This window comes from Oncorhynchus clarkii, chromosome 6 (assembly GCF_045791955.1).
Source record: "Oncorhynchus clarkii lewisi isolate Uvic-CL-2024 chromosome 6, UVic_Ocla_1.0, whole genome shotgun sequence".
In the NCBI taxonomy this organism is placed as follows: domain Eukaryota; kingdom Metazoa; phylum Chordata; class Actinopteri; order Salmoniformes; family Salmonidae; genus Oncorhynchus; species Oncorhynchus clarkii.
The window spans coordinates 79,454,294-79,470,928 of NC_092152.1; the positions used below are offsets into that span (position 1 = coordinate 79,454,294).

At 45.0% G+C, this 16,635-nt stretch overlaps 1 protein-coding gene across 1 annotated transcript in view; it reads left to right on the plus strand.

Annotated features, from left to right (window-relative positions):
- The window catches only part of LOC139412450 (ADAMTS-like protein 3), a 203,237-nt gene that overhangs the window by 60,529 nt on the left and 126,073 nt on the right, over positions 1-16,635 (plus strand). The window contains exons 2-4 of the mRNA XM_071159238.1: positions 6,821-6,948; positions 13,465-13,510; positions 16,299-16,535. Coding sequence (XP_071015339.1) covers positions 6,821-6,948; positions 13,465-13,510; positions 16,299-16,535 — 411 coding nt within the window. The remainder of the gene's footprint in view (positions 1-6,820; positions 6,949-13,464; positions 13,511-16,298; positions 16,536-16,635) is intronic.

Sequence of the window (16,635 nt, forward strand, 5' to 3'; positions counted from 1 at the left end):
ACCCCACAATACAAAACATAGAAACAAACAACGCAAACTATGATCAGAGTGTGACACCCACGTCTGGTACATCCTTCCAGTCATTATGTGGACTTTATGGGGCCGTTTCAGACACAGATTAAGCCTGGCCCTGGACTAAAAAACATTTTCAATTGTGTTTCTCCTTTGAGATTGATTTTTTTAGTCCAGGATTACCTGACTAGGATTAATCTGTGTCTGGAAACTGCCCCTATGACATCTCTCTTGACTAGACAATGTTGACAGCATACAATCACACAGTCAGTTTCTGATATACACATTTATAGTAGCTAATGCTATCATTGGATGCCCCATATAGTTTTCTGGTTTAATCTAGCGTTATTCCTGTCAGCATTCTTTAATATGTTTAGTTTTTCTTGGGGACTAGTAAGATCTACATTTCTATCAGTTTGATGTCTTTTGTCATTGTCAAGTCTTGGTTGTGTTATTGGTGCCTAAGCCAAATTAACTGGTGGTGACAACCATGTGACGACAGGTAGGAGGTCAGGGAACATAGCTAGCCATGTCTTCTTTGGTCAAAGAGTACACGTTTTACTGTGACTGACCAGGTTTCGAACCCGGCTCTCCATAAGACCACATTCCCCTGCTGAGCTAAAGCCTAGGCATTAGTTCCTTGAGAAAATAGGAAAATAGGAAAAAGTCTTCAGTTCTCAAAGTTACTCATCACATGAGTGTGATTCTGAACCACCACCACCCCTATCTGACCTCCTACTTGAAGACAGCCATGTGTGACGCACTGAAATGGTACAGGGCCTTTTCTGACTGGCTAAGTACAGAAATGGTACAGAGCCCTTTCTGACTGGCTAAGTACCGAAATGGTACAGAGCCCTTTGTGACTGGCTAAGTACAGAAATGGTACAGAGCCCTTTGTGACTGGCTAAGTACAGAAATGGTACAGAGCCATTTGTGACTGGCTAAGTACAGAAATGGTACATGCCCTTTGTGACTGGCTAAGTACAGAAATGGTACAGAGCCATTTGTGACTGGCTAAGTACAGAAATGGTACAGGGCCTTATCTGACTGGCTAAGTACAGAAATGGTACAGAGCCATTTGTGACTGGCTAAGTACAGAAATGGTACAGGCCCTTTCTGACTGGCTAAGTACAGAAATGGTACAGGGCCCTTTGTGACTGGCTAAGTACAGAAATGGTACAGGGCCTTATCTGACTGGCTAAGTACAGAAATGGTACAGGGCCCTTTCTGACTGGCTAAGTACAGAAATGGTACAGGGCCTTATCTGACTGGCTAAGTACAGAAATGGTACAGGGCCCTTTCTGACTGGCTAAGTACAGAAATGGTACAGGGCCTTATCTGACTGGCTAAGTACAGAAATGGTACAGGCCCTTTCTGACTGGCTAAGTACAGAAATGGTACAGGCCCTTTGTGACTGGCTAAGTACCGAAATGGTACAGAGCCCTTTGTGACTGGCTAAGTACAGAAATGGTACAGAGCCCTTTCTGACTGGCTAAGTACCGAAATGGTACAGAGCCCTTTGTGACTGGCTAAGTACAGAAATGATACAGAGCCCTTTGTGACTGGCTAAGTACAGAAATGGTACAGGCCCTTTGTGACTGGCTAAGTACCGAAATGGTACAGAGCCCTTTGTGACTGGCTAAGTACAGAAATGGTACAGGCCCTTTGTGACTGGCTAAGTACAGAAATGGTACATGCCCTTTGTGACTGGCTAAGTACAGAAATGGTACAGGCCCTTTGTGACTGGCTAAGTACAGAAATGGTACAGGCCCTTTGTGACTGGCTAAGTACAGAAATGGTACATGCCCTTTGTGACTGGCTAAGTACAGAAATGGTACAGGCCCTTTGTGACTGGCTAAGTACAGAAATGGTACAGGCCCTTTGTGACTGGCTAAGTACAGAAATGGTACAGGCCCTTTGTGACTGGCTAAGTACAGAAATGGTACAGGCCCTTTGTGACTGGCTAAGTACAGAAATGGTACAGGCCCTTTGTGACTGGCTAAGTACAGAAATGGTACAGGCCCTTTGTGACTGGCTAAGTACAGAAATGGTACAGGGCCCTTTCTGACTGGCTAAGTACAGAAATGGTACAGGGCCTTATCTGACTGGCTAAGTACAGAAATGGTACAGGCCCTTTCTGACTGGCTAAGTACAGAAATGGTACAGGCCCTTTGTGACTGGCTAAGTACCGAAATGGTACAGAGCCCTTTGTGACTGGCTAAGTACAGAAATGGTACAGAGCCCTTTCTGACTGGCTAAGTACAGAAATGGTACAGGCCCTTTGTGACTGGCTAAGTACAGAAATGGTACAGAGCCCTTTCTGACTGGCTAAGTACAGAAATGGTACAGAGCCCTTTCTGACTGGCTAAGTACCGAAATGGTACAGAGCCCTTTGTGACTGGCTAAGTACAGAAATGGTACAGGCCCTTTGTGACTGGCTAAGTACAGAAATGGTACAGGCCCTTTGTGACTGGCTAAGTACAGAAATGGTACAGGCCCTTTGTGACTGGCTAAGTACAGAAATGGTACAGGCCCTTTGTGACTGGCTAAGTACAGAAATGGTACAGGCCCTTTGTGACTGGCTAAGTACAGAAATGGTACAGGGCCTTATCTGACTGGCTAAGTACAGAAATGGTACAGGCCCTTTCTGACTGGCTAAGTACAGAAATGGTACAGGCCCTTTGTGACTGGCTAAGTACAGAAATGGTACAGGCCCTTTGTGACTGGCTAAGTACAGAAATGGTACAGGCCCTTTGTGACTGGCTAAGTACATAAATGGTACAGGCCCTTTGTGACTGGCTAAGTACAGAAATGGTACAGGCCCTTTGTGACTGGCTAAGTACAGTAATGGTACAGGTCCTTTGTGACTGGCTAAGTACAGATATGGTACGGTAGGGCTAAAAGAGTAGCATTTTCTTCCCAGTCTTGTTTTCAGGGAGCCTCATAGAGCTCTCTCTAATGGGGCTTCCAGATACCGGCTATGGGTTTTCTGACTCACACCTAGTTGCTCTTAAACTGTCCTCCAGACAGTGCAATTCAACCCTTGTAGGACCTACTAGACAGGTTGTGGGTGTACGTGTGCCACAGCGTGTGTTACACACACGAGAGAGAGACAAAGAGACAGAGAGACAGAGAGGGAGATAGAGAGAGGCACAGAGAGAGAGAGACATCTCGGGAGAGAGAGAGGCACACAGAGAGAGATGGAAGGATGCAGAGAGGAAGGGTGGGGATAGAGACAGGATGGAGAGCTGCCATGTAGCGGTCTTGGATGAGACTCAGAGACAGGATGCCCTGTTTATGAGAGACAGAGAAACAGAAAGAGAGAAAGAGAGTGCCCAGAGGAGGTTGGACTAGACAGGAATGAGGGAGCGAGGACCAATGGAGGGGTAGAGAGGATGAAGTTAAGTAGGAAAGACAGATGGCTGTATCCACCCTAAACCCTCAGCACCTCAGCCATCCAGCCCTCCACTGTGCTGAGTCTAGCCAGACAGTAGGAGCCTCCACACTGCAGGCTGCAGGACACACACACATATCTGCACACATACACACTGACAGCAGCTACAGCTCACATGTGCACACACACAACAGCTGACACGCACACTAGAAGCAGCTAGATGAGGAATTCTGTAATCACCTTGACCATGTCCCATTGAATACAGATCAACTTGTGTTTTACACATAGACAGATGAATGCTGCCAGCTATAATCTGTGCAACTCCATAGCAACTCCATAGCAACACCATAGCAACTCCATATCAACTCCATAGCAACTCCATAGCAGTTACAACTTATGTAAACAAAATATGCAACACTGTTTTATCTCTCTGAAACTCTCTGAAAAACTCTCTTAGATCTACATCCCAAATGGCACCCTATTTCCTACATAGTGCACTACTCTTGACTCTTGCCCTATTGGCCATGGTTATAATTAGTACACTATGTAGGTAATAGTATGTAATTTGGGATGCAGCCATTAATGTACCAAAAATGATTTTATAATAATATGATATCCTATAGCTCTGTTCTATTTGGCTGACAGTTGTTGCATCATGCATGGTAGGATGAATGAATGAACAGAGCAGAGAATGGAATATAGCAGGCTGGGCTGCAGAGGGATCTCTCTCTCTCTCTCTCTCTCTCTCTCTCTCTCATTCTCTGTCTCTGGCTCTGTCTCTCTCTCTCTCTCTCTCTCTCTCTCATTCTCTGTCTCTGTCTCTCTCTCTCTCTCTCTCCATCTTTCTTTCCCTCTCCCCAGCTCTCTCTCTCTCTCTCTCTCTCTCTCTCTCTCTCTCTCTCTCTCTCTCTCATTCTCTGTCTCTGTCTCTGTCTCTCTCTCTCTCTCTCTCTCTCTCTCTCTCTCTCTCTCCATCTTTCTTTCCCTCTCCCCAGCTCTCTCTCTCTCTCTCTCTCTCTCTCTCTCTCTCTCTCTCTCTCTCTCTCTCTCATTCTCTGTCTCTGTCTCTGTCAGTGGAAATGGCTACAGAATGCTGATACAGAGCTATTCAGAACTGACACAATAGAGCGAGCCAGTCGTCTCAGCCAAAACGTCCCGGACAGATTCTCCTCATCGCAATGTTATTACTGTTGGATGTCAGCTTCCAGCCAGCTTAATAACAAAAGGTGGTCTCTCATTCCATTAGTAAGTTGACTGAAAATGTATCTCATTAGCCTGCTTTGGTCTAGTCTGGGGGTTGGAAGTCAAACAATAGCAAGGGGTTTCAGAATCAGATCCAGACAGACAGACAGACAGACAGACAGACAGACAGTCAGACAGACAGACAGACAGACAGACAGACAGACAGACAGACAGACAGACAGACAGACACACACACACACACACACAGGTAAAAATCTGTCGTTCTGTCACTGAACAAGGCAGTTAACCCACTGTTCCTAGGTCATCATTGTAAATAAGAATTTCTTAACTGACTTGCCTAGTTAAATAAATAAAGTGTGTGTGTGTGCGTGCCTGTCTGTCTGTCTGTCTGTCTGTCTGTGCACATGTCTCCATCTGGTTGTGTGTACAGTATGTGCCTATGTGTGTACAGTGTGTGCCTATGTGTGTACAGTATGTGCCTATGTGTGTACAGTATGTGCCTATGTGTGTACAGTATGTGCCTATGTGTGTACAGTATGTGCCTATGTGTGTACTGCATATGAGAGAGAAACATTCTAGAATGGCGACCGTTCTGATTTCATCCAAGGTCAGGGTGATTTGGGGTCTGGAAGAGAGATTGAAATAAGACCGTCAGAGGAATGTACTGTAAGACATTCTACCATCAGTAACCAGGCATAAATAACAATGTCAAAAGAATTAGACATTTTCCTGTGTTAGCAATTTAAACTCCGCCCAGAGAAATGCTCTGTAGAAGGTCTATGTCCACTCTCATCCAGAAATAACATTCTGTTTCCCAAATGGCATCCTATTCCCTACATAGTGCACTACTTTTGACCAGAGCCCTATGGTTAAAAGTAGTGCACTATATAAGGAAAACGGTGCTGTTTGGGATGCAGACACAGTATTGAATAGTTCAAAGTAAATACATATTTCCAGTTGTGAGTCTGGTGATACTAAACATGAAGGGCACAGTGTGAGATAGTCCCAAGAAGGTTTGAGTTGTCTACTGGGCCTGGTCTCCCTGAAAAACACCATCAGATTCTCTGACACACGCACGCACGCACGCACGCACGCACGCACGCACGCACGCACGCACGCACACACACACACACACACACACACACACACACACACACACACACACACACACACACACACACACACACACACACACACACACACACACACACACACACTGTCATATTACGTCTCTCTATGACACTAGAGGGTCTGCTTTGACATCACTGAGCCACAGGAAACCAACTTTCCTATTTTTGGTGAGATACAGCCAGGAGAACCCTCTCATTCACCTGGGCTTTAATACGCTCATAACACACAGCCAGGAGAACCCTCTCATTCACCTGGGCTTTAATACGCTCATAACACACAGCCAGGAGAACCCTCTCACTCACTTGGGCTTTAATACGCTCATAACACACAGCCAGGAGAACCCTCTCATTCACCTGGGCTTTAATACACTCATAACACACAGCCAGGAGAACCCTCTCACTCACCTGGGCTTTAATACGCTCATAACACACAGCCAGGAGAACCTTTTGAAATCCATGATCATGCTCACTGATGAGGAGTGTTTTGCAAAAAGGTATTTCCATAGAATATGCTGCAATCCAAAGCCCCCTACGCGATATGCACTTGTGGAGATCTGAGAAGATTTGATTGGTAAAAGCAATGTATGGAAACTTCCCCTTCGCCTATCAGAGGGCACATTGGAGCTATTTCCAAATTGCTTACATCTGTCAAATCCTCTCTGATCTCCACAAGTGAATAGGGCATAGGGTCGATTTGGGTTTAGGCCCTAGTGATCTAGACAAGCAGTTTGGGATTAGGCCCTTGTGATTTAGAAAAGCAGCTTGATTCTCTTGTCATAACAACACGTGTTGGAATGACAAGCAGCACCTGTGTTTCTAGCCCCTCAGAGTTGTGTGGGTCTTGTGGTGTTTGGTCAAAAAGCAAAAGACACATTTCCAGGGACTGTAAGAAAAATCTGATTATTTTTCTTCAAACTCCCAAGTACAGCCAAGGCTACCCCCCCAATTCACTACAATAACACATAGTAGCACGTTTTTTGTGTTATTGTGTGTGTGCTTATTTGTGTGTGTGTGTGCGTACATGCATGCGTGCCATGCATGTGTAAGGTATACTCTAACCTCTTTCCCCTCTCTCTCTCAGGCGTCTCGTATGACTGGATCAGATGAGGACGGGGACAGTGGCTGGGATGCATGGGGCACCTGGAGCGACTGCTCACGCACCTGTGGAGGCGGGGCCTCTTACTCTCTACGCAGGTGTCTCAACGGAGGGTCAGTATCACACACACATTCCTGGGGAGGATGGGAGGTTACATCCTGGGGAGGATGGGAGTTTGCATCCTGGGGAGGATGGGAGGTTAGATCCTGGGGAGGATGGGAGGTTAGATCCTGGGGAGGATGGGAGATTAGATCCTGGGGAGGATGGGAAGTTAAATCCTGGGGAGGATGGGAGATTATATCCTGGGGAGGATGGGAGGTTAAATCCTGGGGAGGATGGGAGGTTCTATCCTGGGGAGGATGGGAAGTTACATCCTGAGGAGGATGCGAGGTTAGATCCTGGGGAGGATGGGAGGTTACATCCTGGGGAGGATGGGAGGTTCTATCCTGGGGAGGATGGGAGGTTCTATCCTGGGGAGGATGGGCGGTTAGATCCTGGGGAGGATGGGAGGTTAGATCCTGGGGAGGATGGGAGGTTAGATCCTGGGGAGGATGGGAGATTAGATCCTGGGGAGGATGGGAGCTTAGATCCTGGGGAGGATGGGAGTTTAGATCCTGGGGAGGATGGGAGATTAGATCCTGGGGAGGATGGGAGGTTCTATCCTGGGGAGGATGGGAGGTTAGATCCTGGGGAGGATGGGAGGTTAGATCCTGGGGAGGATGGGAGGTTAGATCCTGGGGAGGATGGGAGATTAGATCCTGGGGAGAATGGGAGATTAGATCCTGGGGAGGATGGGAGGTTAAACCCTGTAATTCATTAGATGTTACAGTTTACATTCTCTTTAGAGAGCAACAAGGGTCAACTTTATGGGAGAAGAGCTGCCAGTCATTCACATTATATCCAATCTACGACACATTGCATCCTAATGGTAGTGAGTTTACTCCTGGAACTACACGCAGACGCATACAGACAAACAGAGGAACAGACAGACAAACAGACAGACACATGTAGACACACACATCCCTCCTAGCACAACATTGGTATTATTCTCCATTGTTCTGAACACTACTCAACCTGTGCATCACCTTAGTGTTGGGAAATTACTCTCTGCCAAAATCATACCCATGTGGCTCAGTTGGTAGAGCATGACAATGCCAAGGTTGTGGGTTCAATTCCCACGGGTGATCAGTACGAAAAGGTATGGAAATGTATGCACTCACTACTGTAAGTTGTTCTTGTTAAGAGCGTCTGCTAAATGACTCAAATGTGAAAAGTAAAATGGTTTACAACAGCACAAATATAAAAATACAAATCAAACGATAGAGCTACTAAACAGGGTTAATTAGCAACAGTGATTATGGAATGAATCCTGTATCCATTTATAATAGAAACAGGGAGAAGACAATTACACACACACACACACACACACACAGTGTTGACCTTTGGACGGATTCAGGGCAGATTTTATTACCCTGCTTTGTGAAATTGGGATCATCGTTGCTCAATTGAATGTTTCCTGTGTGTTAAGAGTGGTGCTCAGAGGGGTGTAGGGTTACTGATGGGACACAGATGTATATCTTTCCTTTTTAATGTCCCTCTCTTTGGCCTTTCAAAGACATTGACAAGGGCATCTTGTGTTTATGCAATAGGAAGTGGTGTTACTACAATACATATGACTGTTGTTTATCTTACTTTTTGACATAGTTCTGCTATGTCCCAAGTGACACCCGTTTCGCCACGCAGTGCATTCCTTTTTACCAGACTTTGGGCCCTGGTCAAAAGTAGTGCACTATAGATGGGTTACCTGACAACGTTACGAAAACGATACAAACGCTTCAATGGGGCAGAAGTCTGTGTGTTGAGCTAAGAGGTCGTGGGGCCATCTTAGCCCTTTGTGGGTCATATAAGCCCTGAACGATGCCTGACAGGCAGCTTGCCGCACCCCACAGCCAATCGCATGCAAGCAACAACACAGCTAACTTGGCTAGTCTTGTGAGTGAGCTAGCTAGCTAGTTATCTATGCTGGTTGTTAGCTTGCATAATTTATATGTTTATAATTGTAAGGTACACTTCAGGTTTTACAGCCTGTCAGGAATGGAGCTCACCCACTGAAAAATATACATTTTATCCACGAAACATGAAGTGTCCCTTATAATTATACACGTACAGTATAAGCTATGCAAGCTAACAACCAGCATAGATAACAAGCTAGCTAGATAGCTAACAAGACTACCTACCTAACTAGCTAGCTCATAATACTAACCAAGTTAGCTGCGTTGTTTCTTGCATGAGATTGGCCGTGGTCTTGGGTGTGCCACGCAGCCTGGGAGACAGGGATGCCTGTCAGGCATTGTTCAGGGCTTAAATTCCCCACGAGCCAATTGCAGTCAACACAGCAACAGGGCTTCTTGATGAGGTGCTTATTGTGTGTGTAGACAAAAAAACATTTATGTGGTGATAATGAGATACATATTTTAGTTATTAATTTGTACACTCTGGACTTCCTTACGTTTGTTCTTGATACCATGTCTTGTTTTGACTAATGTCATGTTTATGCTAATATGGCAAAACATTTACTAGCTAGCTGACCAATAACTGTAATGATGAATTTGAGAGACAAGTGATTATTGTGCAATTGTATTTATGTTTTCAATAAATATTGGATACCAAATATAGTTTACATATTATCAACAATCTAAAATGCTGACCGCACTGCTTGCGCTAGCGTTGCAAAATAAATGTGCACATACATGTTGTTCAGTCATTCATCCAAACTGTTTGCGCGCGTCAACAAGCGTCTGCGTAGCTAGGTGCTGAAATAGAACTTGATTCTATTTTATATGCATGACGTGCTGCAAGTCCTGCCTCTCCCATCTCCTCATTGGTTTTTAGGAGCATATCCCTACATCGGTGATTGAAAAATGAATGAGTTCCACACTCCAGTGCAGTTGGTTACAGTAATGCACCTTAAAGTTGGTTGCCAACTGCCATAAAGAGAGATTACTAGAAACTAACTAGGATTCCCCTTTTATCCAAGAATTAATTGTTGGAGTAGAAAACACACAATTGTGTGACTCAAAATTGGTCCAAATTCTACAAAGATCCAGCAAAAAAAGGACATTGTACATTTCAGTTAAAATAACAACCCAATGTTTATCTCCCAGGACAAATTATCTAGCATCAGCAAACTAGCTAAATGGGAACACTGAAGATGGATCAACAACATTGTAGTTACTCTACGCTTGTACAGAATAAAAATATTCCAAAATATGCATCCTGTATGCAAAAAGGCAAACACTAAAGGAATACTGCAAAAAATGTGGCAAAGCACAAAGTGTTATATTTCGGGCAAATCCAATACAACACATTACTGAGTAACACTCTCCATATTGGCTGCATCATGTTATGGGTATGCTTGTAATTGTAACGCTGTAATCTGCAAGTCGGGAAGCAAGTTCAGGGAGTGAAAACATTTAATAAATAAATGAAACAAACACGTAACACAAACTGTGCACTGACATGAAACAGGAACAGAAACAATGACGACTGGGGAAGGAGCCAAAAGGAGTTACAAATATAGGGCAGTTAATCAAGTAGGTGATGGAGTCCAGGTGAGTGTCATAATGCGTAATTATGCGTTACGATGGTGACAGGTGTGGGCCATGACGAGCAGACTGGTGACCTAGAGGCCAGAGAGGGAGCACACGTGACAGTAATTGTTCATGGGAAAGTTTTTCAGGATAAAAAATAAATGGAATGGAGCTAAGCACAGGCAAAATCCTAGAGGGAAACCTAGTTCAATCTGCTTTCCACCAGACACTGGGAGATGAATTCACCTTTCAGCAGATCCAAATCTACACTGGAGTTTCTTACCAAGAAGACAGAAAATGTTCCCGAGTGACCTAGTTACAGTTTTGACTTAAATCTACTTGAAAATCTATGGCAAGACATGACAATGGTTGTTTAGCAGTGATACATAACCAATTTGACAAACCATTTTTAAAAGAATAACAGGTAAAAAAGTATTTTCTCAGGGGTGTGATTACATATGTAGTTTAGATATGTCTGTATTTCATTTTCAATACATTTGCAAACATTTCTAAAATCTTTTAACTTTGTCCCTAAGGGATATTGTGTGTAGATGGGTGAGAAAATAAATCAATTTAATCCAAATAAGTCAAGGGGTATGAATACCTCCTGAAGGCACTGTATTCACTATATACAGTAGGGAATAGGGTGCCATTTGGGACGCAACTTAACTGAATGATAAGTGGCCATAAATGAGAACTTGTTCTCAACTAGCCTACCTGGTTAAATAAAGGTGAAATAAAATAAAAAATATAGGGGTTGTTGGATGAGATAACAATTATTCCAGTTCACCAATCAGATTCTTTTCCCCAAACGTAGTGCACTTTATAGGTAATAGTGTACCATTTGAAACACAACCTCAGACCTCTGTCCTGACTTCCCTTCATTGATTAAATGAGTGTAGAAGTCTGGAAGTGATTGTGGGCTTGATTTGCCTGCTTCCCCCACAGGGAGATTTACAGTTATTTGAGCAATATCTCTAATTCCCTGCATCAGCCAACACACCTGCTCGAGCGCACTGGGATTGTGTGTGTGTGTGTGTGTCAGGTGTTAGGGTTAAGCCAGCAGAAGAGCTGCCTGTGTAGATGAAGGGGAACATAGAAAGACTGCAGAGAACACCTTAAGTCTACTGTCATCTCTTTCTCCCTGCCCCACTCCAGCTTACTCCAGACATAAAACACACACACACAGAGAGATACACTCACTCACGCACGTACGCACACACACACACACACACACACACACACACACACACACACACACACACAAACACACACAGAGAGAGATACACAGACAAACTGGGGTAGTGTCTGGCCCCATGTTGCTCTTGGACGTCAGACGCTGTGTGCCCAGCGCCTTGTCTTCTCTAAGGCCCCTCCCCCCCAGACTCCTGCTAACTTAATCTGTCCTTATAGAAACATCCAGTGACTGGGAGGAAATATCTGTCTAGGAATATCTGTCTAGACTTGAATTAGAGCAGCACTATTATTTTCAATCCCGGTCCTGGAGAGCTGCAGGGTATGCAGGCTTTTGTTCCTGCCCAGCACTTACACACCTGATAATGCTAGATTTTGGTTTACTCTGTTAGACATGCTCAGGGGTGAAGTTTGCCCCTAGGTACAGATCTAGGATCAGTTTCCCCTAACCTTAACTATTAGTGGAGAAAATGCAACACTGACCCAAGATCAGTGTCAAGGGGCAACTTCACCCTACACCATTAGACACAGTGCTGCCTATCCTTCCTCATGTCTGTGGACTTTTGCTCTCTGTTTGTCCGCTAGAAGACAAATAGCCACCTCATAGACATTCCTAGACCCTGAAAGCATGGTCTACACACAGCCGTGTGTGTGTGCGTGTTCTTGTGGCTCTGCGTGCATGTCCGTGTGTGTGTCCGTGTATGTCTGTATGCATGTGTATGTGCCTGTCTCCAGCCTATACGTATAACCCAGTGTGGATGAGTGATTCATCTCGATGAGGGAAAGCCATTAATTGGTTCGTTAAGACAGAGACATTCCTACTCTGCCTCGGTGCCTGCTTTTCCTTGGAGCAGGCTGAATGGCCATAGTGTGGTCTCCAACTCCCCGTTCACCCTAATGGACGATTAGACTGAAGCTTTTTAACATCCGCTTTGCATCCCAAATGGCACCCTATTCCCAATGTAGTGTACTACTTTTGACCAGGGCCCATAAGGCTCTGGTCAAAAGTAGTGCACTGTGTAGGGAATAGGGTGCCATTTGGGGCATTGCCCCGAACAAATGAGCTGCTACCAGTTTAGACCAATGTTATTCTACCCCCGGGGGTGAAAATGAGAAATGTGGCGAAGTGGAAGTTAACACACACTGGGTGATGGGCTGCAGTTATCGTTTCTAACAAGGTGGAACAGATTTTGTAGCGTGTCCATACGGTGTAGGAAGGGGGAGGGAATGGAGTGTTACGCTGTGGTGGATTTCAGACGAGGCAGAAGTTGGTTTTGACAGAGTGAGGTGAACCGATTAGTGTGTGTGTGTGGGAGGGTGTCAGAGTGTGTGTGTGTGTGTGTGTGTTTGTTGTGTGAGAGAGGTTGATTTGCTTGTTTAAGCCCAGAGGGGGTCCTGAGACGGTCGTTGGCTCGATGAGATCTGATGGTTGGCAGATGAAGCGTGGTTTGGTGTGTGTGTGTGTGTGTGTGTGTGTGTGTGTGTGTGTGTCTGAGACAGGCAGCTATAATTCAGGATGAAATGTCTGTCAGTCCCGATTTGACTCCAGCCACGATCCTCCAGACTCAGAAAGGTGTAACTCCTGAGCCTTCCCAGGAAACTAACAAAACACCACTGTTGTTGTAGACGTTTCTGTGTAATGGTGCTTTTCTTTGTTACAAAACACATTTCCCTGAGGGATATTCAGCTATTCTATGATACGTGTTTGATATGGTGTGTGTTATATAGCTTTCCCGTCACAAATAAACCTTTTATTAACCATTACACTCAAGCCCAAACCATTTCCTTGTAAACCGTTGGTTTCAATTTGTACTAACAATGTTGGTTTGTTATTTTGCTTTGTAGGAACTGTGAAGGCAAGAATATCCGCTACAGAACGTGCAGTAACATGGTAAGTCTAGTCTACGCTATGAAGCCTCAACAGAGTCATTTCCAAAGCTTATCAATGTAACACATATAACTTGTTATTAGTCCTATTCCAGTTTATAACTGGTAATATATTGTTATAACTTTTCTATTCCAGCTTATAACTTTGCTGGTAACAGTGAGAAGCACTGGCTCAATATTGTCAGTCGCCACTGTATTTGACAGTCATGTTCAGCACTGTGGGTGACCTCATGGTAAAATCATACGTTCCATCAATGAACAGAAGAAAACAACCTCATATCAACATGCCTTCTATTCTCAGCAGCGGAACCACAGTCGTTCTCACAGTATTTGAATCAAAGATAGACTAGTCTGTACTGTTTCTATTACTCTATTGAGGGGGTTTGTGTCTGGAATGTATTGCAGACTAGCTATGATTTCAATCATGACCAGTGGGATGAGTTCCCAGCATAATATTTAGACCACCGCTCCCGGTGTGAAAGAGATGGATATCAACAAAGCAAGAGAGAGAGAGAAACACTTGACTTTATGAAGTCCCATCCATGTAGTTCAATGAGAAAGAGAGGGAGGGTGTGTCTGTGTGTGTGTGTATGTGTGTGTCTGTGTGCGTGTGCGTGCGTCTGTCTTTCTGTCTGCCTGCCTGCTTGCCTGCCTGCCTGCCTGCCTGCCTGCCTGCGTGCGTGCGTCTGTGTGTGTCTGTGTGTGTCTGTGCGTGTGTGTGCGTGTCTGTGTGTGTGTGCGCGTGTGTATGTCTGTGCGTGTGTGTGCGTGTCTGTGTGTGTCTGTGCGTGTCTGTGTGTGTCTGTGTGTGTGTGTGTGTGTCTGTGTCTGTGCGTGTCTGTGTGTGTCTGTGTGTGTGTGTGTCTGTGTCTGTGTGTGTCTGTGTCTGTGTGTGTCTGTGCGTGTGTGTGTCTGTGCGTGTGTGTGTGTGTCTGTGTGTGTCTGTGTGTGTGTGTGTCTGTGTCTGTGCGTGTCTGTGTGTGTCTGTGTGTGTGTGTGTCTGTGTCTGTGTGTGTCTGTGCGTGTGTGTGTCTGTGCGTGTGTGTGCGTGTCTGTGTAGTAAAGGCTCGCTGTTGGCAAAGAGTTGGGTCTTCCACATGTACAGTGGGGCAAAAAAGTATTTAGTCAACCACCAATTGTGCAAGTTCTCCCACTTAAAAAGATGAGAGAGGCCTGTGATTTTCATCATCGGTACACTTCAACTATGACAGACAAAATGAAAAAAAAAATCCAGAAAATCAGATTGTAGGATTTTTAATGAATTTATTTGCAAATTATGGTGGAAAATAAGTATTTGGTCAATAACAAAAGTTTATCTCAATACTTTGTTATATACCCTTTGTTGGCAATGACAGAGGTCAAATGTTTTCTGTAAGTCTTCACAAGGTTTTCACACACTGTTGCTGGTATTTTGGCCCATTCCTCCATGCAGATTTCTTCTAGAGCAGTGATGTTTTGGGGCTGTTGCTGGGCAACACAGACTTTCAACTCCCTCCAAAGATTTTCTATGGGGTTGAGATCTGGAGACTGGCTAGGCCACTCCAGGACCTTGAAATGCTTCTTAAGAAGCCCCTCCTTCGTTGCCAGGGTGGTGTGTTTGGGATCATTGTCATGCTGAAAGACCCAGGCACGTTTCATTTTCAATGCCCTTGCTGATGGAAGGAGGTTTTCACTCAAAATCTCACGATACATGGCCCCATTAATTCTTTCCTTTACACGGATCAGTCGTCCTGGTCCCTTTGCAGAAAAACAGCCCCAAAGCATGATGTTTCCACCCCCATGCTTCACAGTAGGTGTTCTTTGGATGCAACTCAGCATTCTTTGTCCTCCAAACACGACAAGTTGAGTTTTGACCAAAAAGTTATATTTTGGTTTCATCTGACCATATGACATTCTCCCAATCTTCTTCTGGATCATCCAAATGCTCTCTAGCAAACTTCAGACGGGCCTGGACATGTACTGGCTTAAGCAGGGGGACACGTCTGGCACTGCAGGATTTGAGTCCCTGGCGGCGTAGTGTGGTACTGATGGTAGGCTTTGTTACTTTGGTCCCAGCTCTCTGCAGGTCATTCACTAGGTCCCCCCCGTGTGGTTCTGGGATTTTTGCTCACCGTTCTTGTGATCATTTTGACCCCACGGGGTGAGATCTTGAGTGAAGCCCCAGATCGAGGGAGATTATCAGTGGTCTTGTATGTCTTCCATTTCCTAATAATTGCTCCCACAGTTGATTTCTTCAAACCAAGCTGCTTACCTATTGCAGATTCAGTCTTCCCAGCCTGGTGCAGGTCTACAATTTTGATTCTGGTGTCCTTTGACAGTTCTTTGGTCTTGGCCATAGTGGAGTTTGGAGTGTGACTGTTTGAGGTTGTGGACAGGTGTCTTTTATACTGATAAAAAGTTCAAACAGGCGCCATTAATACAGGTAACGAGTGGAGGACAGAGGAGTCTCTTAAAGAAGAAGTTACAGGTCTGTGAGAGCCAGAAATCTTGCTTGTTTGTAGGTGACCAAATACTTATTTTCCACCATAATTTGCAAATAAATTAATAAAAAATCCTACAATGTGATTTTCTGGATTTTTTTTCTCATTTTGTCTGTCATAGTTGAAGTGTACCTATGATGAAAATTACAGGCCTCTCTCATCTTTTTAAGTGGGAGAACTTGCACAATTGGTGGCTGACTAAATACTTTTTTGCCCCACTGTAAGCTGTTATCTCTTCTCTTTGTTCCCTCTGCCGAGCCATCTTATCCTTCTCTATCTTCCTTTTCTTTCCTCTCCTCCCTTCTTCCCCAGGACTGTCCCGTCGAGTCGGGAGACTTCCGAGCCCAGCAGTGCTCCGCCCATAATGACATCAGGTACCAGGGCATGGTCTACGAGTGGATTCCCGTGCCCTATGAACCCTCGGCTGCGTGCGCCCTGCGGTGCCAGGCGCGGGGGAGGAGCCTAACGGTGGAGCTGGCGCCTAAGGTTCTAGACGGAACACGTTGCCGGGCCGACGCCCTGGATATGTGCATCAGTGGGGTCTGTCAGGTGAGATACTGACTGATTGTTTGGATGGATATTATAAAGCACTTTTCCAGATGCTCAAAGTCAGGGCCGTGCACAGACCTTTCAGGGGGCATTTTTTTCT